This window comes from Podarcis muralis, chromosome 5 (genome assembly GCF_964188315.1).
Source record: "Podarcis muralis chromosome 5, rPodMur119.hap1.1, whole genome shotgun sequence".
Lineage (NCBI taxonomy): Eukaryota > Metazoa > Chordata > Lepidosauria > Squamata > Lacertidae > Podarcis > Podarcis muralis.
Window position 1 is genome coordinate 2,673,377 of NC_135659.1, and position 24,531 is coordinate 2,697,907.

The following is a 24,531-nucleotide window of genomic DNA, read 5'->3' on the forward strand; positions in this document are numbered from 1 at the left end:
ACTGGCTTCGCTCAGCATCCTCCCCCTGTTTGCTGCTGCCGTGCTACCTGGGGCTGCACCACGGTTTGGCTTTGTATTATGTCCGTACCTCGCACAGTGAGCAGTAAATCAAGAGCAAACCTTGGTTACAGAGAGCTCATGGTTTGTCTGGCATGAGATAAACCACAAGCTCAGGTGTGGATAGAAAGTAAGGCTAAATCTTCTCTGGGTAGCATGGCAGCAGCAGGACTGGGGAAGGAATATTGTGGCACTACATCAATAGTCTGGGAACCTGCTCATGTGCACAATAAATCTCTCTCCCTCTTCTGGAAATTGTAGCTGTGTGAGGGAAATAGGTGTCTCCCAACAGCTGTCAGCACCATTACCAAATTACAACTGCACGACTGGTATGGTGGTATGATACTCCTCCTTAAAATACCCATGCCAACCTCCCAATGCCATTTCACATGTTTCCAACCATTCATTAATGACAAAGACTCTGCTTTAGCTCTTAGAATTCATGCTCAAGAAAATAATTCTAAACACCTTTCTTCTGTCCATCGATCTAGTCCTGGCAAGGAAGGGGGGGAACGGGAGCAGGCAGCCCAGAGTACCAAGCCTAATGGCATTGGGGAATGCGTCAGAGAGGGAGAGAGGCACCAAATCCAGTGCTTCACCTGCCAGGAATCATTTATAAGGGTGCTTTGGGCCATTTTCAAAATGGTCATCTGCTGCACTTGCTGCCTGTGCACCCATATATAAACAAATGCATTTGCTGTGTAATCTCTGAGCACTTAGAGATTGAGCAGTGCACTGGGAGAAGGCAGTCCAGCGGCAAAAGGATCATATTCAGATCACAGGTGAAATTTCCAAAAGCCAATTTCAAGTTAGCATTTTGCCCCAAATTGTTGACTTTTTAAAATGGACTTCCTTTCCTTCTTATCCTGTCCTTTAATAGAAGAAGAGCAGCTAGATGGATGTCCCAAACAGAACAAGCCCTATACATTTACCAGGAAATGTATGAAAAGGCTCCCACAACCAATGAGTGCAGCCGATTAACATCCATGAATCCTTATGGAAGAGCTTTGTCTAATCAGTGCCAGATTTACGTATAAGCTAAACAAGCTATAGCTTAGGGCCCCACTCTCTTGGGGGACCCCCCAAAAAATTTAAAGGAAAAAACCTGGATGTACATTTCCAAAATATAAGATAAAAAACAAATAAAATAAAACCTACATTAAGCAACAGTGTTTTGTGTTGTGTAGGCTCCTATGATGTAAGTAATGTTATTAATATACTTCTTCTTAATTGTATTTCACTATTAATATACTACTTCTTAATTGTATTTCAGTTCAACAATTACTTTGATAAAATACATATTTTGTTATGTGCAAATGGCTTGAGATACCTATTAGGTCCATCAATTACCATATAGCATATATTCAACACAAAAAACAGCGACAATTTATTGTTGACAAAGGACAGCTGGACATATCAAGGGCCCCATTACCTTCAGTAGCTTAGGCCCTCATCAAACCTAAATCCGGCCCTGTGTCTAATATATCAGGTTCCTCTTCCTTAATGTCAAAGGACATGCTCTGTGGACTGGGCCAACCTAAGGCATTTTGCCGCCCAGCTGCCCGCTGCTCCCCCAATTCCACATACAGAAGTCAGGCAGGCTGACAGTTGAATCTTACTTCATTACTGGCAAGGAGACAGCATCCCCCCCCCCCACGCCTGTGAGCGACAGTCTAGCTTAGGGGGCACAGGAGAGGCTGTGCCTGGGGCACATAGCTCTGTCTTTCAGCACCTCACCTCACCCCCCAACACCCCCCATCTGCTGCCTAAGATGACCTCCTCACTCTGCCTAATGGTTGCATCAGTCTTCTGTTTGGAGAGCTGTGGTTTAGTCCTGAGATTCGGTCACACTGCAGTAGTGATTCATGCTCACTCTTCATGATGCTCGGGTGCCAGGCTGATCTTTGCATATTGTTTCTCTGTGAAGTTTTTACATTGTGTGACAGGTTTTTCAACACCACTGATGTTGGCAATTCATTTCTAAAGCAGTAGATTCACCTACCATTTTATATGCACAATGCATTGTATCTTCTGTTTCTTCAACTACAAAAAGAAGGAAAGAAAGAATTGAGTGCCCTCTGGCGGCCAAAAGAAAGACTGCTTACTTCAGAATGCATTTTTTAAAAAAATCATTTGGTTTAAGGATTTATTTTTTAATTATTTTTTTACAGAGTAGGTGTGCTGACTTCAGTCATGAGGGATCAATACTCCTTCCTTCCCCCTTTTCCCTTTTCCCTAGAATCTTCAGGGCCCATCAATGGGTCATAAATTTAACAAGCCATATTGCATACTTGAGATCTCCCAGCAGTGAAGGCTTAACTAATCTGTGTTGAGTGGTCTTGAATGTGGACTCTTGCTTAGGAAATGCCTTGATGTATCAAATCAACATCCATTTTGTTCAATGCTCTTTTTAAGAATACCAGAACTATGTTAATTGTGCTTTACCACGCCTTCCTTGGAGAGGATGTCAAAATCTCGGTACTTTGATCCATCTCTGGGGGGGAATGACCAAAAGCACATTTTGGTGGGAGCTCTAGTTGAGATTCCTGCATTGCAGGGGGTTGGACTAGATGGCCCTTCATGGCTCCTTCCAACTCTACAATTCTGTGATTCTATGAAGGATAGGAGAGTTTTGCAGGCACATGAGATATTTGGATAGTGATGGAGTGAGCGTTCTGTGTTGAGGTGCTCGGCTATGCAAGCACCCCTGCAAGGAGAATTGGAGGAGGCACAGGCCACCTCCAGCAGATCTCCCACCCTGACTTCTGCTTACAGTCTCTCTTCATCAAGCCTGCCTGCCTGCCTGCCTTTTGCAACCTGAGATTATGGGTCACTGCTGCTGCTGCCAGTGGTATGATCTTAGGCTGGAAATCCTGCAGCTCCAAAAAAGACTGTGCAGAACAAAAAAGCAGCCCAGTGCTGAAGACCCTCTTGCCCCAAAGATCAAAGATCAATCAAATAGCTTGATTGATGAGCTACTCTTTGCTGCCGCTATCCACCTCCCCAGCAGATGCTTTCAGGCATGCAACAAGATTACCTATTGAAGTCAGTGGTGATCCACTGGTTTTATTAGACAGGTCAGAGTCTTGTGAACATTTTTCTTTCCCAAGAACTTGCAAGAGCCCTGAAACTGAAGGAAATGTTTTCAACGACTCGGATTCTTTTGAGCCAGACATGAGGCTGTTCCTCCACCCCTGCCTTTGGGTGGCCAAGGGGGGTGGAGTTGGGCGGATGAAGGTCGTGGGCAGGGGCTTGTCAGGAGAGCATTGGCATATTTTGCAGGTCAGAGAAAATAACTTGGTGAGTTCAGTCACATAGACATCCCTAAGATTGCCGACGGATAAGCAATGAAGGCATAAATACCAACTGACCCTCTCCGTCTCTTCTAGCGAGTGACTGGTTGCATCCTCTCCAACGTGAACACACCTTCCTTGACCCCAGTGATTGGACAGCCTCAGAACGAGTCCCCACAGCCTATCTATCAGAACAGCAACCTCTCGAACAAGCCCACTGCAGGTAGGTCCCAACAGAAGGCAGCCAGGTTCTCCAAAGGTGCTCCAATTTCTGGGGGAGACAGCAAGGCAAATGGGAAACTGCTCAGACTAATGCCTAGAAAGCTCCTGGATCCGTGCTCTTTAGCCACGGGACAAGCCAAGTGTGGACGAGCTCTCCTGGGTCACCTGCAGTTGCTCAATACTAGTTGCATTCAGCTTTGAATCAGGGTCTAAAATTAGATTATTAATTCAAATGATGTCTATACAAAATAAACGAAGGCTACAATGCTACACACACTTTACTGAGAAGTTAATCCTGTTGAATTTAAGACTTACCTATGAGTAAACATGCATAGGATAAGACTCTACATTGCTAGCAAATGTATGTAGAAAAGTCCCAGCATATTTTTTTAATGAAACGGGAGGCATGGGAGATTGGGATTTTGAGTAAATGAGCAACAAGCTGGAGGGATGCTTAACTATTTCCCACCAGCCATTTTCCTGCTCCCCAGCTGCTTCCCACCCTGCAGAGTTCCAAATGCACAATCCTCCATGCAGGCTTGTAGCTGGGATCCCAGGAACTTCGGAGAGGAATTTCTGAGAGCAATTTTGTTCAGGAAAAGGACTGGTGGAGAAAGGGGCATGAAAACATGTCCTTTCAATGGCTGGGCTCCCAGAGAAGAGGCACACTTGGAGGAGAAAACAATTTATTGCGTGCTCAGGTGGGATGCAAGTAGCACAAACCATACAAATACACGAGAAAGCAAACAATTATAACTTCATAAACCCACAGAAAGATTCAAAACATCCAGTCATAGCATTCTATCTCATAGCATGCATGATCTTTTAAGCCACTTTGTATATATCACCCCACCTCTGGGCATGAGCCCTGTGATCAGGCAGTCTTCTGCATACTCCCTACATGACCAATGTGTGGACAGTTGCCCATATCTCAATCCATGTCTGACATTCCCTTCTTGTAAATGGGCATTTCCCATCCATAAGTTAATTGCCATTGTTTATGCTTCTCATTTTGCCTCAAGAGCTAGATATTTGTTTTGCTCAGCCAGCTCATCCTGTAGCCGAAACCACATCATTAGCCTGTCATTTTCTGCTGTCTCTACAATTCAAGCCAAGAGGGCAATTCTCAATTAAAGGTATTTTGTTTTATTTTATTTTATTTTCAATATAGATCTTTTCTTTAGCTTCATATACACATGCAGCCATTCCTCAGCTTATGAAGGTTGTTCTTCATTCTTCATTTAAAAAAGAAAAACACCTACTAGGTTTTAGTTCTATATATTTTTAATGTGAAGTATGTAGTTTGTTCATCAGCCTGGAATCCAATGTGGAATTTATGTAGAAGTAACTTCTGTTTAAATCAGTGTAACTTGCTTTCAAGGAGAGGACTGGGTTGCAAAGCAGCAACATTGCATATCTGCAGTTACTCAGACTTAAATCTCATTCTGCTCTTTTTTACTCAAATGTAATAAGCATTTTTCACTCTGTGATACAGTGCAAGGAAAGAAATGTGGCGATGAAAAAAAACTAAGTTTGGCTAAAACCCTCAGAGATAAACAGTGATTTCAAAGGTTTGAAAACGTGCAAAAAAACTGGTTGTTTCCAAAGGTGATAAAGCCGTTGAATTGAGGCAAAGATTGTTTCCTTTTGAATCACAAGGCTGCTGTCGGCCTGTATCAGCTGCTGAGCTCTCTCTCTCTCTTTTTATGTCTGATTTCCCTCCTTGCCTTTTTCAGCAAAGTTTTTGGGGAAGGTGGGAGAAAGCCTGAGCAGGATTTGCTGTGTTCGTCCACCGATGGAGCGTTTCACCTTTGTGGGTATGTTCCAGAAATGCAGCTGCTTACAGTTGTGACCTGTTATTGAGAAATATATTATTCTTGCCTGGTTCTCATTTCACCCAGCTCAGTTCTTCATCCTGCCCCCCCCCCCCACCATCAACATAGCAGTGAGCGGGTTTGCACACAAGAGCCCCCAAGTGGTCATGGCAGTGCCTGTCACAGCACATTCCTGATTTGAGACTAGAGATCTTTCCTGGAAGTCTTACAACCTGTCCTGGTGCTTGAGCATCTGGCTGAACATCTACACACTGGTTGAAATTTTGCTCAAGAGAGATGAAATTCCCTTTATTTGCTTCAGAAACATTCAAACAAAGCAGAAGAGTTACTCTGAACAACCTTGCTTTAATTAAGGTTGTTCTAAACAAACTTGCTTGAGTTGAGATTCGTGCATTGCAGGAGGTTGGACTAGATGACCCTGGGGTCCCTTCCAGCTCTGTGGGTCTGTGATTCTAATCAGTGTTCTGAATTCATGGACAGAATCTCCCTTCTTGCTGGTCTTCTGTGAAATCTTCACCCTGACACATATTTTTTTCTTTTCTTTTGTTTGTGTTTCTCTAGATGAAAATGCAAACTTGGGAACAGTGATGAGATATGAAGAGATTGGTAAGTAAACATTATCCATGAGCCAAAATGGGTACCATTTCCAAGTTGGGGGGGGGGGGGCTGCTCTCTTCCCCAGCAGGGTTTCACACAGGCAAACCAAGTGATGGAGATACTCAAGGCTCAAACTGCTTGTGATTTGAGAATAAGAATGGGGGATAAATTTCTTCTGTTCCCACATGAATGTGGGCTTTTCTAATTTCCACTTATCCTTCAAATTCCACAGTTCTCTCATTGTTTCAGGGCAGTTCTTCATTTAAATAATGTGTACAAAATGCCCATATCTGTAGAAATAATGTACAAAAAATGCACATATTAATGGAAATGATATACAAAAAAATGCATCAGGCATGGTTCACCTAATGAACCCCCCCAGTGTAAGCCCTGCACAAGGGCTTCTGCTTGTGAAATGGGACTCAGAAGGGGGCTTGGAAGACCCCTAGAGAAGCGCCCGGGGGAGAGGAGGCGGGTCTTGTTCCTCCTGGCAAGCTGATAGGCTATCACCATCAGAACATCTATTAGCACAGCGTTGAATTCCACCCATTATATTGGGGGGGGGGGGGAATTAGAAAGGGCCCTCCTTGAACAGCATGTTCTTCAACTCAGTCAAATTGTGCAAAAGCTCTTAATACCAAATTAACTGCGCACAGCTGAACTTATACATTAGATAAGATTATTATTATTATTTATTAAATTTCTATATCACCCATCATCTGAAGATCAGAGGGCAGTTTACAATGTAAAAACACAAAAATACATACCATAATAACAAACAAAAACAATACCCCCCCCCACTGTTTAAAAGGCCATAGATTGTTTAATTAACTAAAGGCCTGAGAGAAGCAGAATGTTTTTGCCTGGCACTGAAAGATATGTCACCAAGGGACCAGGTGAGCCTGCTTGGAGCAGCCAAATGCGTGAGAGAATTCACATCAGATTAGACAGCACAGGAACACCAAGCGCAGCAGACAAGTGGCGCTGGGTGTAATTCTGCAAGCCGACCCTGCCATTAGTAAGGCTGAGGCAGCTGCCTCAGATGGTTTATGGTGATACAGGTTACAGTAACAGTACTAGCCTAAGATAGACGGCTGTCCTGTTGTCAGTGTTGAAGTCGGATTCAGCTGCTGGTCCAGTCAGATTCTGTCTATAGAATTGGGGGTAGAATCTTGTCCCTCAGGCATCAACATGTCTTGGTCTGGCCACCTACTCCTGCTATGCACAGGATGGTCTGCACAATGTGCATTGACAATCCCAGATTAATTTCATGAATGACTGAAAATAAATGTGCATCCCCTACTTTTTGAACAAATACCGGAGAATGCTGGTAATTGCATTAAAATGACTGACAACATTCATGGGTATAGCTCTTGAGTTTTGAACTGTTCACAGAATTTGGCATTGATTCCTAATAGCTACAGGTTGCCATAGAAAATCCCACAGAGATATAATTTGGAAGACCCAGAGTGACAGGAGTCTTAAGTCTTATTGTTTTGCTCTGGTGGCTAAATTGGCAACGTGGAGGGAGAAATTTCCGTTCTCATCAAGCCCTGGAAGAGCAAGGGTTGCATTTGCTTTAAATTCCAGAGATTGTTTTTCCACGATTGTGCAGTTCAGGGCCTGGGAACAGATATAATCAGAATCATGCTGATTTAGTCAAAGAAGCGAAAACTCATTATTAAGTACTAGATACTTTGTGCAAAAATAAAACGAAATCGGATGTGGCTTGCATTATAGGACATTCCCACAGGAGTCCCTGGTTAAGTAGTGACTAATTTTGATTCTTCATTATTTTCAGAGAATGGATATGGTAGTTTCAATAACTCATGATCTCAAAGCACTTTGTAAACAGTTATCCTTTAGTTTTAAATAATTTTAGTATACAATTATACAAAATGGATACTGCAGCTTTTAACAGCATAGAATGCTACACAAAAGAACTCTTGCATCTTTTATCAATTTGAAGCTGTAGGGGACGTTTCAGGAAATATGTTTCTCTCTTGAGCTGAGGCGAACTTTCACTAGGAATACTTCTTTTGTTCCATAAATGGACCTGGAAGTAATTTCTGTCCAAGCAAAACACATCCTTCCTGAAGTGGGCAATATGCCCAACCGGCTTCGCCAAACACTTGCTCCCTCCATCACTCCAGAAGTAGTTCACAAATTGGTCCAAGAGACATGGCAACACTGTGTTCATACAAGACATTTTTACATGTGTGCATGAGTAGTAGATAACTTGCAAGCAGTAGCCCACTTCTGACAACAGAATCCAAGCCGCAGCTTTGTGTCCAAGCCTCGTTTTTGCTCCCTTCTTCGGCACCTCTCTCTCCCTTTCCAGGCCTTTGAGTCTGTGTATCTGAATATCTGTGTACCTTTTTCTCCAGAGCTCCGAATCTTGCTGCTGTGTGGAAGTGACTTGCTGGAGTCCTTCTGCATTCCAGGCCTATGGAATGAAGCTGATGTGAGTTGTTACTGGAACATGGGTGAAGCTGTGCTCTGTTGTTATTGTGGGGTTTTCTCCCCGCTGCCTGACTCCTGATCATTCACTCGCTCCATTTTCACACATTCACATTCATTCATCATCATGTTCTCATCAAGGATTCTTGCTTTTAGTTTCTTAGGTGGTGGGAAATCACAGACCATATCACAGACCACCTTTCACTCTGTGTGCATGGCATCTCCACGGCTAGCTCCAACAAAGGCAGAGGGGCTGAATGCGGGGGGGGGGGGTTACGAATGCAAGGGGGGGTACTCCTCTTGGACAGCTTGTCTTGCAAACCAGGGTGCCGCTTCAAATCTCACTGGAGTTGTGCAGATGCACAGGAAGGTCATGAATCTCATTAAATGGCAAGCACACAGCACCTGCTGCCTCGTAGCACAGGAAGCCATCTTTACTCAGATTTATTGTTCATTCTGAACTATCTCCAGGCAAGGCACAGAGTGAGATGGGGGGGGGGGCATGTGATGTCCCAGTCCCAGGAAGGTTGCAGTCTAAGTATAATCAGTTTTGCTTTATGGACCATTCCGAAGACTCTTCTCTCTTCATCTTTCCGTGCCTCCTTCGCAGTGTGAGACTAGGTGGTTCTGCCACTCAGCAAGGCTGTTGCTCACAAGAGTGTACATGTGGGTGATTTTGAAAGGCTCCATCCCAAACTGCTGCATTAAAAAAGAGATGTTCACATAATTTTAGCCCTAAATTTAGCCTGTGGCCCAAGAGAGCCTTACAGGCCCTAATATGGCTAGAAATGTTTCCACGACACTGCAAGAAATAAGGATTATTTAAAAACTGAAGTCAGCCTGTTGCTGCAAGCTTAATAATAGCCGCAGCAGATCCCTCGTGCTTCACAGGGAGGGTTAGACTCAACCCCTGCCAGTCTGAAAGGAGCCCTGAATACCTCTGAGATCCACATTCAGGGCCCCTCCAGCCTGGTGCTTTATCATGAGGGTATTCTGCCACATGTTCCTGGCACAATAATGGTGAATTTATTCTGTTTTAGTTTGTTCTGCAATGCTTCCCCAGTGCTTCCACATTATTACTATCTGAAGGGAACACCCTGCAACCAGATTGTACGTGGTATTTTAAAGTTACAGGATTTCAACAATACGTTACAAGCTATGCACTAATTAAAATGTTTTTTTGGGGGGGCTATTGGGTTGTTGTTTTATTTTTATTAGGTATTTTGTGGTTTTATATCTTGATTTTATTCTGTAACCGCCCTGAGACCCTTGGGTATAGGGTGGTATATAAATTCTTTAATAATAATAATAATAATAATAATAATAATAATAATAATAATATTGCAATAATCAAGCTGTGTGAGAGCCCCAAAACTTTTGCAGGCACAAAAGTGGGGTCTCCTGTGACCACCCAAATAGCATCATGAGCATAAATACACAATAAAAAGGGAGTATGGAGGATTGTTAGGGGCATCAGTCATGACATCTGTAAGCCCCTCTCACTGGCAATAGCAAGGCTGTTGGCATCCATTTGTGCACCTCCAGAGGTGAAGTCCACCTGCCGCATTAGCGGCACCCAAGTGACCTGCCTGGGGCGCAAGATTGGGCAGTGTGTGTGGTGGTCCTGGGCTGCCCAAATGGCAAGACCACTCTCTCGGCCTTGCTGATGTGGCCAAAGGAAAGCGGAGGAAGACGTTTGGCACCAGTTTGGCTGACAGGAGTTGCCAGAAGGAGGTGCACAAGCCTGTCAACCCCACCTGCCCCTCACTTCCCTCTGCAGCACTGCAGAAACCACCTTCTTGACTGTTGGACCCCCACTTGCTTAATTTGCCGCAGCCTGTCTTCACATGCTGGGGAAGTTGCTAACACACCGAGGGTGTGAGATGGGTTTGAGACCCATCCTCTACCCTCAGCTGTGTCCCCAGTTGCATGCTGACAGCTTCTAGGAGCCACACAGGTGAGAGCTGAGTGCAGGGCGAACAAACAACCCCAGAAGGAGCATGATGTGTCCCCCACCACAGGTACTACTCCTCCCCCAACACCCCAAACAATTTTGACACCTAAAATCAGATGCTGCTTGGAAGGACAAATAATAAGAACAAGAGAGGATCTGTGAAAAGTCACAGGAGACCATAGTTAGTGTGCCAACTTCAAAGCTGGAGAGAGAGAGAAATCCCTACTTCTTTTTAAGTTATTTCACCTTTCATTACACTTCTTTTGATAAGCAAAGAGCAAGGCTGCTTCCCAAGGTTGTGGGGGTAGTAGAGGAGGTTGGACCCAGAGGATGGATGCATTCCAGGCTAAGTCCAGTCCCTTCCCATCTTGATTCCCAGTGAGATAACAGCCTGGAGTGGCTTGAGGGCACTGAGCAGGCAGGCTCCAGGCAGCTGGAGCACAACGCTTTGGGCTGGGGAGGGGGGAGGGGGCTGTCCCCTGCACATTTCTTTTTTACGAGGGAATGGGGGTTTTCATCATTGGCAACCCCCCTTTTCCTTTCCAATCCTGACTGAGCCCCCAATTTTCGCCCCTTCCCTTTGCATGCCAACGCCCCACGAGATGGAGAGACAGAGAGATGCTTTTTTGTCTTCTTAGGTTTCCCTCTCCCTTTCGCACATGTATTCACAGCCTGCTATGCTAGGAAGCATAGGAAGTCGGAGGTGGAGGACAGAGGTTTCCCAGGATTGGAAGACAAAGAGAGCAATGATAAAAACCCTGAGGCAAAGCAGGCCTGGTTCCTGTTAGAGGAGTGTCTGAAGACAGGAAGCAAGATTAAAGCTCAGGGATAAGCCTGTTAGAGTGATAAGGGGAAAGAGTCTCTCCTCCTCTTTTTGAGGAAAAACTCAGTTTCCTTAAGGAAATTCTGCTCACTTGCCTTGCTGCTGTATTTTTTGGAAACAGATTACAGACCAGGGTTACCACCATTAATGTGCCAATCAAAGCCATTCCTTCCTCTTTCCGCCTTTCCTGATCCAGCCTGTGACTGGAGAAAGCAGAACCTGAATTTGGGCTGCACCCACTCAGTGCTTTTTTTCTTTAAAAAAAAAAAATGTTTAGGAGTACTTTCATTTTACTACTCATATTGAAATACTGCCCCTCAATGAGGCCACACTTAGATTCACAAAATGTTTAGGGGTATGCGTACCCCTGCACACACACCCCTGAAAAAAAGCACTGCACCCACTGTACATATTGCCTGTCACCCACGGGTGCCTGTAATTTCACACATGCTCAGCATGCTGTAACAGTGTCTGTTGCTGAGTAGTGTAACACCAGTGCTTTCTCTTCTGAGTGCTGCCTTTGGTATATAAAAGCCAGGATTTTTCACACTGACGTCTCACACGCCCCTGGCAAGGGATGGGTGGAGGTTATGCTGATTAATTTCATTTATGAATCACTTCCTATGAAGCATCCCAAAGTGATTTCAAAATACAATAAAAACACATTTAAAACAGTTGCAGATATAAAAGCAATTTCAAATCCAGTACAGATACTGACTGGAGGAGTAATAATAATAATAATGAACAAATTAGAAGGCTTGTTGAAAGAGGGAAGTCTTCAACAAGTGCTGAAAATGCAATAGAGATGGTGCTTGTCTCTAGTTGCAAATCAGGAACCCAAGAGATTATCCAAGTTTTCAGGAATATAAACATGATTCCCCACCCCACACTCACTCCACAGTTGTAATGCATGTTCCTTTTGCGTCACAACAGATGGAGGTGATAGTTGGGGACTTTGGCATTGTTGTTGTGCCACGAGATGGAACTGACACAGACCGGATCATGAACCACTCCTCAATACTCCGGAAGTACAAAGTAAGTCCTTTTGCAAAAATGCATTGATAAATCAATGTTTATCAAGGAGTTCATAATACTTCTCCTGGAGTATTCATTTTTTACTTGCCTTCATTGACTGAAGCCTGCTTGCCTTTCTGTCTCATCTGGGACATCTCTTGAGTCAGACTACTGATTAAGCGTGTGAGCTCCCTTCAGCTATACCAATTCCTGGAAGCACCTCTACTATTAACAATCAAGTGTGAGAATTGCCTGTCCTGAGTTAGCCCAGCAAGAAGAACTAAAGTGAATTTGCTAAGGATACTGTTTAACTTTTGTCTCCTGCCTCAGCGCAATTTGCTTCTTAATTAAAATTGTCTTTATTTAAAATAATTTCTACTGTGGGGATGCCAAAATGGAAAAGGTCTTGCCTTCATGCTCACCTCAGACAGAGATGAACATTTTAGGGCAGAGCATCCCATCTTGTGGGAAAGGTCTCCTGTCAATGTTCTTTCTATGGTTCCTCCACAGAACAATATCCTGGTTGTGAAAGATGATGTGAACCACCCCATGGCCATTGTCAGTTCAACTAAGAGCAGGTGCGTCAAGAAAGGGACTGTGGGTGGGGGAAGGGCAAAAATGTTGGTCAGACTGTTGGGAGTCTTTTGGTTTCTGCCAACAAATATTTCTGCAGGTGTTTGATTGCAGAGCCAACAATGTTTACTAGCAGTTCAGAAAATGGTGGCAAAGGATTGGTTTTCCCTCTCCCTCACCTCCTCCATTCCTCAACAGGGACTGCAGTCTTTGATGTAAAGTACCCCGTTGACCATTAATGTTCCTGAGCAGCCCATTCCTCCTCTTTCTCGGCTTCTATGTCAGTTGCTAACATGACAATCCATATTACACACAGAGAGAGAGGTCAGTGTGAAGGTTTACCAGGGTTATGTAGTTAAGGTAATCAGAAAATAGAATCTAGACCACATGAGATAAAGATATAACTCAATTATATTAATTACAAGGGCAATACAAATGATCCAAGACTACCACACAATTCAAAACAAATGCCTGCAAGACTTCGAAGGTAAAAAAGGTAAAGGACCCATGGTTAAGTCCAGTCAAAGGCTTACAATGTAGGGTTGCAATGTTCGTCTCGCTTTCAGGCGGAGGGAGCCAGCATTTGTCCACAGACAGCATTCCAAGTCATGACTAAACCGCTTCTGGTGCAGTTGGACACTGTGACGGAAGCCAGAGCGCATGGAAACGCTGTTTACCTTCCCGCAGTGGCACCTATTCATTTACTCGCACTGGTATTCTTTTGAACTGCTAGGCTGGCAGGAGCTGGGACAGAGCAATGGGATCTCACCCTGTAGTGGGAATTCAAACCGCTGACCTTCTGATCAGCAAGTCCAAGAGGCTCAGTGGTTTAGACCACAGCGCCGCAAGACTTCAACTACAACAGGAGACATAATTATCAGTCAACAATGGCTTTCTGCACCTGAGCTTTATACTTTCCTTAAAAGGGGATGACCAATCTTGTAATCTTCAGATGGAAGTGAGTCTTGGACCTTTTCCAGTCAGTCCAAGTCAAAGCTTTCACAGTGGAACACCAATGGAAAACCATCTTTCCATCTGATGTCCAGGGAGTTCTTCAAAGCAATGGACAGATCTGGAGCTAATTGTGCTGGATTGTTGTCTCTCACATTAGTGACCTCGTGGTACCCTTGCATTATTTCTTTTGATATATGCTATATGCTATAGAATGTATTTGTAAGCATCTGGATGAAAAGAGTAAAGATATGGAACAAAGTAACAATCTTTAACTTATTTCTTTTACACACTTCACCATACAACTTGAATACTCCCTATCCCACATTGTATTCTTGAACTTTACCTCATGTATATAGGACTTCATTTTAAGATTTCACCCAGATAATGACAACTCTCTCTTAGTTTAGCTCAAATTCTGACTTGCTGACATGTGATCAAGACATGACCTGCATGTCCCATATTTTGTTAGCTGCAATGATGTATGGAGCTTCACACAGAATCAGAGCAAATCATGACAGACCAGTTTGACCAGGCTTACATGACCCTGAGATTGTGATTCTTTAACCTGAGATTTTTTAACCTCCTTCGCTTTGCTCTTCTTGCAATCCTATCCTCACCCCTTCTCTAGCTTGCTGCAAACCCACAGGAGCTCTGTTTGCTCCAGCAGGCAAAGCTGGAGAGGGGTGACACTATCCAGGTAGGAGAGGCTGTGGAGCCATGAAGAGAAAAGTCACGCTCTTCAGTTTGCAATCTTAACTGCCCTAGAATATGCAGCCAAACCAATTAGCAGATTACAGAATTGAAAGTTCTGTTGAGAAATCCAGCATGGTAATTTTTGCAGAATTCTACAGCCCTTTCAATGGCACAGGCAGATGAAATAATTTGTCAGAACTCTAGTAGTAAAATATTATCTGACTTTTCCTTGTTTATTTCCATGAGTGTCAAAGAAATCTTAGCAGACCGTTTTGTAAACTGTTCTGAGACTTAAGATGGCATAGTGTTGGGCTGCGTGTTCGAATGCAGTTTAACCTTGGAACTGCTGTTTGTATAGACCAGCTCTTATTTGTGTAAAGAAAAGAAAATGGGCCTTGAAAACTCCCCTTTCCTTTTCTGTTCAGTGGAAGACATATGTCTGGGGTTAGTTCAAGAGACATCTTGGATATCATAAGCAGGGGGGCTGAGATAAGGGGACAGATCTGCTTTCTCTCCTACCTACCACTCCTCCAGTCCCATTCCCCACATTAGTGGTCCCACCGGCAAAGTCTGCAAGCCCCCAGCCTCAGGAACCGTGCTCCATCCAACCAAATAGGCAGGTTAGCCTGTGCAGCTGTCCATCTTCTGAACTGACGGCCTCCCTCTGCTTCTGTTTCTCCCACAGACTGGCTCTTCAGCATGGTGATGGTCATGTGGTGGATTACTTGTGTCAGCCAGTCATTGATTACATCCTCAAGAGTCAGCTGTACCTGAATGCCTCTGGCTAAAGCTGCCTCCGAGTTGCACCATGGCAGCCCTATTACTCCACTCTCCTACGGTTGTTCATCACAATTCTCTCTTTCTCACTCTCTCATTTCTTTCTCATTGCCTCTTGTGTGCATCTGCCTGTTTCACTCTGATGTCCCACCACCACTACCAAATGCCGGGAAGTGCTGCATACAACAACCAGCCGAGTGCGCACTCCATCCAGTAATCTTCCCCCTTCTAGTTAGGAGAGAAAATGGAAGAGAGGATCAGATGCCACGTGCCTCAGGGGGACAGCTTTGGTGTCTACCTTCCCAGCATGCATTATTAGGGGATGGAACATTGCATACCTTTCTAGCACACCTTGGAAGCCAGGAAGGTATTTTCATAATACATCAGCTACATAAATTTCAGTGGGCCTTTTTATTTTTAATGCAGGGGTTTTTTCCTCTCCCTCTATTTTTGGCTTTCTAAAAAATTGCTGTGATCCATTCAAATTAGAATGTGGTTGGCAGAAGGAGATTCTGACCCACTTGGTACAAAGCCCAGACTTTTTAGGTCAAGCATGGAAGATTTAGCTTGAAAAAGAAAGAAAAAGAAAAGAAACTGCCCAAATTCTGGATTGTGTTATCTGAAGGAGGGGAATTGCTGGGGAAAGGATGAAAGAATGGCAGGGAGGCAGAATTTTCCTTTGTAAATAGATGCTTGCTTCTAAGGGCAGGGGATTTAAATGGGTTTCCTGTTGTGCTTTAATCCCTTTTTTAAAAAGAGCACTCCCTAGAGTAGAATAGCAACACAGAGCACACCTGCCTGGGATGCTGCAAGTCAGTAACCCACCTTGCTTGTTCATGGAATGCCTTCAATAATTTGTCCCAGATTGGCTGTGTCCTCTTGGTTTAAAGTGTTTAATTTTTTGCAGAAACTCACTTGGCTTTTCAGCACTTGTGGTGTCCACTGCACCCTTGCTAGTGTGATTAGTTCAGGCTCGTTCATTCGCAGCTGTTTCCCTCTGTCAACATGCCTGCCTCTTTCAGCCTTGTGGGGCAACTGCAGTTAGTTCCACACTCAGGAAGAGGTATTCTCCCCCTCCCCGAAACCTCAAGGAAATACCAGCAGCTGCACTCCATTTAGTTCTCAAAACAGGTAGCCAGTTGTGATTGTGTTATAGCTAGTGAGAGGAATTGTATTATAGCTAGTGAGAGGAATCAGTGAATGTCTGTCAGGAAGAAATGCAAAATGGTTCTTCAGAAATAATGTGTCACAACAAAACCATGAGTTGCACTTCCTCACTTGGCCCCACTAAACAGAGTTAGAGGGTAGAGAAATGTGTCAAATGCCTGAGGGGTTGTGTGTATTTGCTTGATCTGGGGAAGTATTCGCCCGTGTGATCCTCCTTCAGCGACTCTAGAGTGGTATAGCCTCAGCAAGGCTGTTCCATGTGAGATTTCTACAAGCGTAGATCATCTATTCTTGGCTGGAGTGAAAGCAATGCATACTTCATTCTGAGCTCTTGCATGGCTACATGTTTCTCACTGGACTTAGAGGTGACCATCTGCACTGAATACAGGGTGTGTCTCTGGAAAAATCAGTATTTAGAATCTCTGGCTGCTTCCGCGTTGGTGTCCTTGAGTGCTAATGCAAACTACAACCAGAATTGTAATTGTCTTTCCACACTATTGGGGATATTTCGCTTTTCTTTTGTTTGTTCTGCTGCGTGACATAGATGCTCTGGATCAGGAAGAAGGTCCAAATAACCTGTGCAGTTATTTGAGAGGGGGGAAATCCAGTTGTTGTTGTTTTAAACAAAGAGTCATTTATTTAGTACTAAGCACTTACTCATTTGAGTGTGATTGTCCATTATTACTAACAAAATGTCAAACAACCAAGTATTTAATGTTTCCTTTGTACTGAAAGTGTTGAATCGGGGGGGAAACTCCTTGTGGTGATGAGTGGAAAGGTTTCTGTCTTCTTTTCCTTTAGTAATTTATTGTTAGAGTACTAAAACATTTTTTTTTTAATTTAAGCAGTATTTTGCTACTATTTTAATATTATATATCCAGAAAAGCATTTTAGTGCTATTTTAAATATTGATGAAAAATACTGTCTGATTTATAAAATGGTGCCCACCACAAAGGTTATCATGAATGACAAACTTGCTTGCTCAATATGTCACTGCCCGCATCAAAACCACATATCATTTTTTTAAAAAGAGGATAAGAATAGTGCTAAGGGCATCCATGTATGTGAGGCTTGCACAACCCTTTTCAAGAAGATAAAACTTTCTGGTATTAGAAAAAAAGATGAAGGAAACACGGAGAAAACAAAGAAGGGGTATAAATGGAAGATGTCATGTGGACTCATGAAATGTGAGTGAATGGGGCATGGGATTCCACCCTAAATACCTCCCTCATTTTCTGTTGCCCATTCTTAGGCAGCTGCTACCCCTACAAGTGTATGGCAACCAGAGAGGATAGTGGCACACAGGGATGAGATTTGTGTCGCAACCTGGCATTATAGGACCACACCCCAAAGCATTCACTACCCCTTAGACACTCACTGCTGTCACAGGCAGATGTACAGAAGAGACCGTCTCTTTGATGAGAATTTTTCTACTCACAGAAGGCTTAGAAATCCTACATGACTCTAGATAAGTAGCTATTGCTGTCCTGTTCCGCGTTACCAACTACTATTTCCAAAGCACTCTCTCTTTCACATGCCTCCGTTTTAAGAGCAGCCACAACCTCTTGCTGGAACCCACGATACATCTCAATGCTAAGCTGCAGAGTGCAAAACCAAGAATGTATCTGACAGTCTGTATATGTCTCTGTGTGAGAGAGAGTGAAAGGCAGAAATTGTGGCCTTCCAAAAAGTTTTGAAGGACACTTTTGTGGGGAGGATTAAAAAAATGAGGTTAGCAAAGAAAATAGAGGGATGAATTCTCCATACTCTGGAACAAAAGATGGGTTATTCAGGCCACTTTCCTGTTTCATCCAGTTTAGGACAGCATGCCTTAGGAACATAGCATTGTGGTTCAGATGATGTATATAATGTCTTATTTGTCTTATCTTTGCCTTCATGTGCTCAGTTATGCTTATGGTTAGGGGGGAGGGGGAGAGAGAGCAGGGCGTAGCATAAATCTGGATGCTGCTGATGGGATTGGTTTGGAAAGAGTTGGCAAAAGTGTCAGGCTTTGACCCACACATCAAAGGAGTGGGTTTTCATTGCAGGGTGGGGATGGGGGGGAGAGGGAGGGAAGGTGACTGTTTTACATTACTTGCAATTTTAAACCGTAAAATTTGCTTTGTTTTAAAAAAAAGTTTTAAAAGGAAAAAAAAAGATTTGAATATGCTAGAGTTAGGTCATTGTTGCTAAAATGGTCATGGCCAAAAACAAAACAAAATGTTTAAAAGGATGTAATAAAAAGAAAATTACACTAATGAAATTTGTGTTGACCTTCACTACTGTTTCCGTTTACTAGGTAAATTTCTGTGGTTTGCAGCATAGCAACTAGTTAATGGGAATTTAGAGAATAGTTTGCTGGAAACAAGCACAGTTTAACAACCTTATTTTATTTTCACTTAGCAATTATATTAAAATAGAATTCTGCCGTTCTTGCTTCATTTGTTGTAGCAAAGGTTGATAGATGGCTGGTTATATGTTGTTAAAGTAGCATGCTGACACCACCTGCTGCTGCCTCTCCCGGTGACAAACAGGCTTATTCGCAGCACAGAATCCCATGTGAAAGGTCTGGTGAACAGGGAAAGGCAGATTAGTCCTAATCCAGAGAAGTATCCAGTAAGATTTCCATGTGCACCTGGGTTTTTATTGTACTTTTATTTCTGTAGCACAAGAACTCTCCCATGTAGCACCAGAAGCTGATTTCAAACTCTGGTGGGAGAGCAGTTGCCAGAGCAGGGCCTTTGTGTGTAAAAAACAAGAAGAGAAGCTTCGACCTCTTCTGGACTGAAAGTGAATCATGCTTGTCTGGCAACTACAAGGTCCTGTCTTTCATCTGTTTTGTGGACTGAGCAAAGAAGCTGGCCAGGCTGATGCCAGGACTAATCACTAGGTAGCAGTGGTAGAATGGTTGAGGGGGGGTGATCACAGAATCAAGGCATTGACCAGGATCCCTCAGTCGCTGGGGCACGCTGCAGCTACCTTTATCCAAAGTTAAAGTCGATTTTGCCACCACTAAAATGTTCACACTGTATGGGGCGGGGGGGGGGGGGCGGAGGGAGAGAAGTTTCCAGAATGAGAAACACAATTAAGGAAATAAGCAGCCTTCTCAAACCATGGGGATTCATTATTTATTTTGCCCTTTTCACCCAACCACAACAGAATACTTGATATTTAGCACCATTATACACGTGTATGAAGTACTGTTTGAAGCAAGGGCATAGTTCATGTTTCTTTTTCCAACTACAGCCTTGAACGATAACTTAAAACAGAGTTATAAAATGGAAACCAACAGAATTATTCAGAGGGATTTTGTCTGTCTCCCACAAGAAAGTCTGTCCCTCCTTTCACTGAGATGGTGATTCAAAACAAGAAGCTTAGGCTGCCATCCAATAGACCCAGTTACCGGGGGGTAAGTTCTATTGCATTCAGTGGGACTTTCTTATGAGTATATATAGGCTTGCACTGCTAGGCACCTTTGCCAAGCTATAGCCTAAGGCCAGGTAGGTGGTTCTCACTATATAGCCACATGAGGTTAACAAAACACTCTTGAGCTTGTTGTAGATAATCTACTAGAGACACCCCCATTTTCATTGTAAAAAAGGGAGGAGAAATGAAGCAAGAACATATTAAATCACCATTGCTGCCACAGGCTTCTACAAGCCTATATTTATTTTCTACAAGTAACTCTCAGGGCTTCCCCTGCCCCCCCCACACTCTGAGGGACTCTGGGAACTGTAGTTTGATTAGAGTATTGAGAATATGCTGTTCGATATCACTGATTTCCCAGAATTCCTGTGGTGAGGCAATGCTACTGAACCAGTTTTAGGCCTATGCAAGCTCTCAGTGGCCCAAACGTATCCCATCCTTGAGGTTAAGAAACATTAGATGCTAAGAAAGATTTTCAGAAGGAAAAGCAGCCTGCGAGATGCTAAGTGGGAGAGTGAGAGTTAAGAGTAATTCATGGTAATAAAAAGGTTTTAATGTAGCATAAGTTAATTTAGCTGGGTTTAACTTCCATCTTATTACATTAGATCAGGCTGGGAGAAAGGAAGGCTAGGATGGCGGACACGTAGTTGGGAGTTCAGATTCAGCTGCTGGCTCCGAGCTTTGAACTGCGGCCACACACTAACCCAGGGCACATACCTTCTCCTAATATATTCAGCAATAATCATGTCTCTCGGCACACCGGTTTCTTTAAATTCAGCTGCTTTGTCGTGCAGCCTGCAGGTGTCCCTCTGGCTTCCCAGGAGTGGGGCAACTAGGATAAACTTGATGTCTCCATGCTTGATGCACCAAAGTGGAGCAGCTGCAACATAAACCAGAATGATGCGCCTGCTCTTCCAGCCTGATGAACGGAACTTAAAAAAGATCTATTCAGCAGTCACATGTGGCTTTTTGAGTCCTGAGAGGCTTGGGTCTTTTGAAGCACTCAAAACCGTTTGCCTAACTCTGATGCTTTGTGTATCCAAGATCTAGCAGAGTACATGGAAGTCTTCTGTCCCAGCTTCCAAAGGCTTCAAGGTTTCTCAATGGGTGGTATGTTGTAGCAACTTGGGGGAAGACTATCCCGGATTTCCTCCAGGTTCTTGATATCATCAAGGATCTCAGTAATGCTCCATTCCAGTGTCTGAATCCGAAGTTTCTGGCGCCTGGCTGTTTCCTCCAGTTGCGCCATCAGTTCTTTCAACTGGTTGTTTCTTGTTCTGACTTTACTTAGGTTCGTTTCAAGCATGATCACACCTTGCTCATCCACAAACTCAGGTTGGTCTATACGAGGAGGTAAAATAAAAGGAGAACTCAATAGCAAAACCTTCTGAGCAAGCATCCCTCAATCTACTTGGTTGTTGAAGGAGCTGTCCCATAATCCACAAACCCAAGACTTTATAATAGTGTTGCCTAAACTTCTGATAGCCAAAGCCCACTTTTGTCTGAATTAAATTTAGAGGCAGGTTCACTCTACTTTCAAAATACTGACTTTTAGAGGCTGAAGGCAGCAGGTACCTCCTACACCTTCAGAGGACTCTGTGTGAGAAAGTGTTCAGAGTATGACCCCTGGTCGGAAGAAGGCACATCCAGAGCAATGATTCCTGGAGGGATGCAATAGACAGTTTCCTCTGAAGGGAGGTGATCGAACCAGCAGGTAGTGCAGAGATGCTGTGTAAGTTTCCAGAGAATGACCGGGAAGTAGCCAATTTAGGGATCAGAGAAGCATTCACTTAATTCCAGCTTCATTCACAAATCCCAGTTTGACACAATCAGTTACAGTAATTAAGCCTATTGTCCATTGATAAAACTGCCATTGTAATGTTATTTATTCACTTATGGATCCCGGATTCTAGAAGAAGATCATCAGCTTTATTTAATAGGTGCACATCGGGATTCAGAAGTGGTCAATAACCCTGGATTCTCTGCTACCCCTTGCTGAAAACTGACCCTAAATTAGAAGATCTTAGAAAGGCTTTCATTAAGGTAAGTTTCCAAACAATGTTCTCCATTGTATGTGGGACATTTTTAATGATACTAAGCAATCTGTGATTTTGCATTTGTGGATAGATTTTGAATTGTAGACCGTTATTTGTTTAATCAACAAAAACAGTCTTCTTGTAGTAAATAAATATGCAACCATAGACAACAAACAATGTTGTCATCAAATTGCGAGAAATTCATAACCCATACTGTCTCTCTGCAGTTGCAGCCAAGAAAATCCAATCAAAGCTTCTCCAAAAGGCTTAAATTTATTGTGATGGCAATCGCGTAGTATGAGTGGTAAAATTTATGATAGGAATTTCCCTATCAGTCACCCAAGCTATTTATAAATCTAGTCCATGAGCTACCCTGTGATGTTTAATTTGGTAATTTTATGCTCATAAAATTTCTAACAGACTGCAATTTGTGATGACTAATGTTGTTTAAAAAACTTGATACAATCTTATTTATTTAGTGACATTTGCATTCCACTCTGCTCCTCACTTGCTGGCAACAGAAATATACAAGCTAAATGATGCTAAGCAACTTCTCCAGAAGCACCTGCATTTTCCCCATAGGTAACTGGATTTCCCCTGTCCAAGCAATTTGAGAACGTTATGACTCCATCTACTACATGTGCTTGCCCCACTTTACATCCACAGCCTGGATGGGATATCTTAATTTGGCACACGTGCGCAGAGTCCGGGGCACGCACTGCCAATGTTCCCCCTGCCATGCATATTGGGTCTGCAGACATTGAGCTCTGCATACAAAGCCTTTCAAAAGGCTCTGTGTGTGATACCTGGGTGTCAGACAGGACAGGTATGCATAACTCCTCCCATGCAAATTCATACTTACCTGAGGGGACTGTATTAACTGCTATGTCACAGGTGTGTGATCAAGGGTGTGATTCTTATAACTGAAATAACCAGCAGCCTCAAAAGAGTGCAATTTATCACACAACAGTATTCAGTCCTGCAGCTTCATGAACTGGTCCTGGTGCATGTAATGTGCTAGAAATGAAAAGATCTTGGATCTGAAGTCCTAACATTGGTAACGAGTTAAAACCACAATATGCTTTGACACACTGCAAAATGCTGCACATATTGAAGAGCAGCTGGTATGTGGAAAAATATAAGGCCACAGAAATATGTTCCCACAGCAAACGTATGTTTGCCATCCCACATTTGCCAAGATAATGTGAATGTGGAGAGGGTAGAGGATCAAGAGGGATTCAGCACTCCCGTCTCCTGCTTGCCTGTTCTCCCCACATACAGCCTGACCTCTCGTTAGTGTTTCAAGACCACCACTGGGTTAGGGACTCTCTCATGATGTGTAGTTCACAGATCCCATGGTTTCATCATACAAGGGGAATAAAAAGCTATCAGTTAAATTTTATGTCTTTATTTGAACCCATAATATTTTGTCCAGTTGTGTTTTAGACTTCTTCATCCTATGTAGCGGCCTCTAGATTTCTCTCTGCAACAGAGGAGGCATCTGTGCAGGATCCAACACTACAGGGATTTTCATTGTGGGACAGTTGCATGTGGTGCCTCAATCTAGGCTGTCAGTGCCCAGCTAATCCTTAAGTACAGTGGTACCTTGGTTCTCAAACTTAATCTGTTCTGGCAAGTCCGTTCGACTCCCGAAACCATTTGAAAACCAAGGCTTCTGATTGGTTGCAGGAGTTTCCTGCACCCAAGCGGAAACAGCATTGGATGTTCGGCTTTTGAAAAAGGTCCACAAACCGGAACACTCACTTCGGGGTTTGTGGCGTTCGGGAGCCGATTTGTTTGACAACTAAGCCGTTTGAGAACCAAGGTACCACTATACTATATATTTCAATCAATCAATCTCATATGATTAAGCTATCAATAGAATAAATATTTTTAGTCAATTACCTTTCACCAATAAATTGATTATTTTTGTGTATCATCAGAACTTCAGCAGAGATACTGAAGAAAGTGTAACATAGCATATGAATGCCACCTTTATTTCTTCTTGATCCCTTCTCACTAGAACCAAAATGGCCTCCAAAAGTGAACAAGTCTGCCCTTAATGGTCTTTTTTTAAAAATAATAATTTTTATTTGATTTTACAAACCTAAAGTTATAACTATACCAAGTACATGTACACCTTTAGAGATTTATCTGAATCCCCAGACTTCCCACCATTCCCTCCATGGGCCTTATTGTTAACATTTTCAGCTGCATATTATTTCATGATCTATATTTTGAATCTCTCCATATTGTCCATAGTAATTGTTACACTGCAAGTGTTATTAAAATTCTGCTAATGTTCAAGCCTGCCCGTAATATTCAGCTGCACCAACAAACATTTGCTCTCACCTATTCTAACTGGTTCCTGCTTATTTCTTCCAACTCTAAGATTCTGTGCTGGAATAATGTTTCCAGACTTAATAGGAAATATAATTGCTGCTTACCCATCATGCGCAAAACATCTTCCAAGGCACGGAGGACTTCTTGGACTGTGCTCCCAGCATCAGTGGCGTCTGCCTGGGCACCCTGTGACGCCTGACCAACCTGAAGAAGCCGCAACAATCAAACGTATTATTAGCCGGCTTTCCTCCCTCAGCAGGTTCCTTTAAAACCCCTTTTAATAAAAAGGCAAAAAGCTGCAAACTCA

At 43.2% G+C, this 24,531-nt stretch overlaps 2 protein-coding genes across 7 annotated transcripts in view; one reads left to right on the plus strand and one right to left on the minus strand.

The window, feature by feature from the left end:
• The window catches only part of NMNAT2 (nicotinamide nucleotide adenylyltransferase 2), a 64,894-nt gene extending 40,363 nt beyond the window's left edge, over nt 1–24,531 (plus strand). Inside the window, exons 5-13 of one of the 6 annotated variants that reach the window (XR_013392808.1) lie at nt 3,447–3,573; nt 4,595–4,708; nt 5,309–5,389; nt 5,969–6,013; nt 8,392–8,468; nt 12,175–12,276; nt 12,766–12,833; nt 21,786–21,888; nt 24,274–24,531. Coding sequence is in view for 5 of the 6 variants with exons in the window: in XM_077928160.1 (XP_077784286.1) it covers nt 3,447–3,573; nt 4,595–4,708; nt 5,309–5,389; nt 5,969–6,013; nt 8,392–8,468; nt 12,175–12,276; nt 12,766–12,833; nt 15,161–15,263 (717 nt within the window). In the remaining variant the exon portion in view is untranslated. The other 5 variants (XM_077928162.1, XM_077928161.1, XM_077928163.1 and 2 more) reach the window with 5 other exon arrangements.
• The window catches only part of LAMC2 (laminin subunit gamma 2), a 53,649-nt gene continuing 48,651 nt past the window's right edge, over nt 19,534–24,531 (minus strand). The window contains exons 22-23 of the mRNA XM_028732222.2: nt 24,329–24,428; nt 19,534–21,186 (exon numbers count right to left, since the gene is read on the minus strand). Coding sequence (XP_028588055.2) covers nt 20,936–21,186; nt 24,329–24,428 — 351 coding nt within the window. The 3' untranslated portion in view covers nt 19,534–20,935. The remainder of the gene's footprint in view (nt 21,187–24,328; nt 24,429–24,531) is intronic.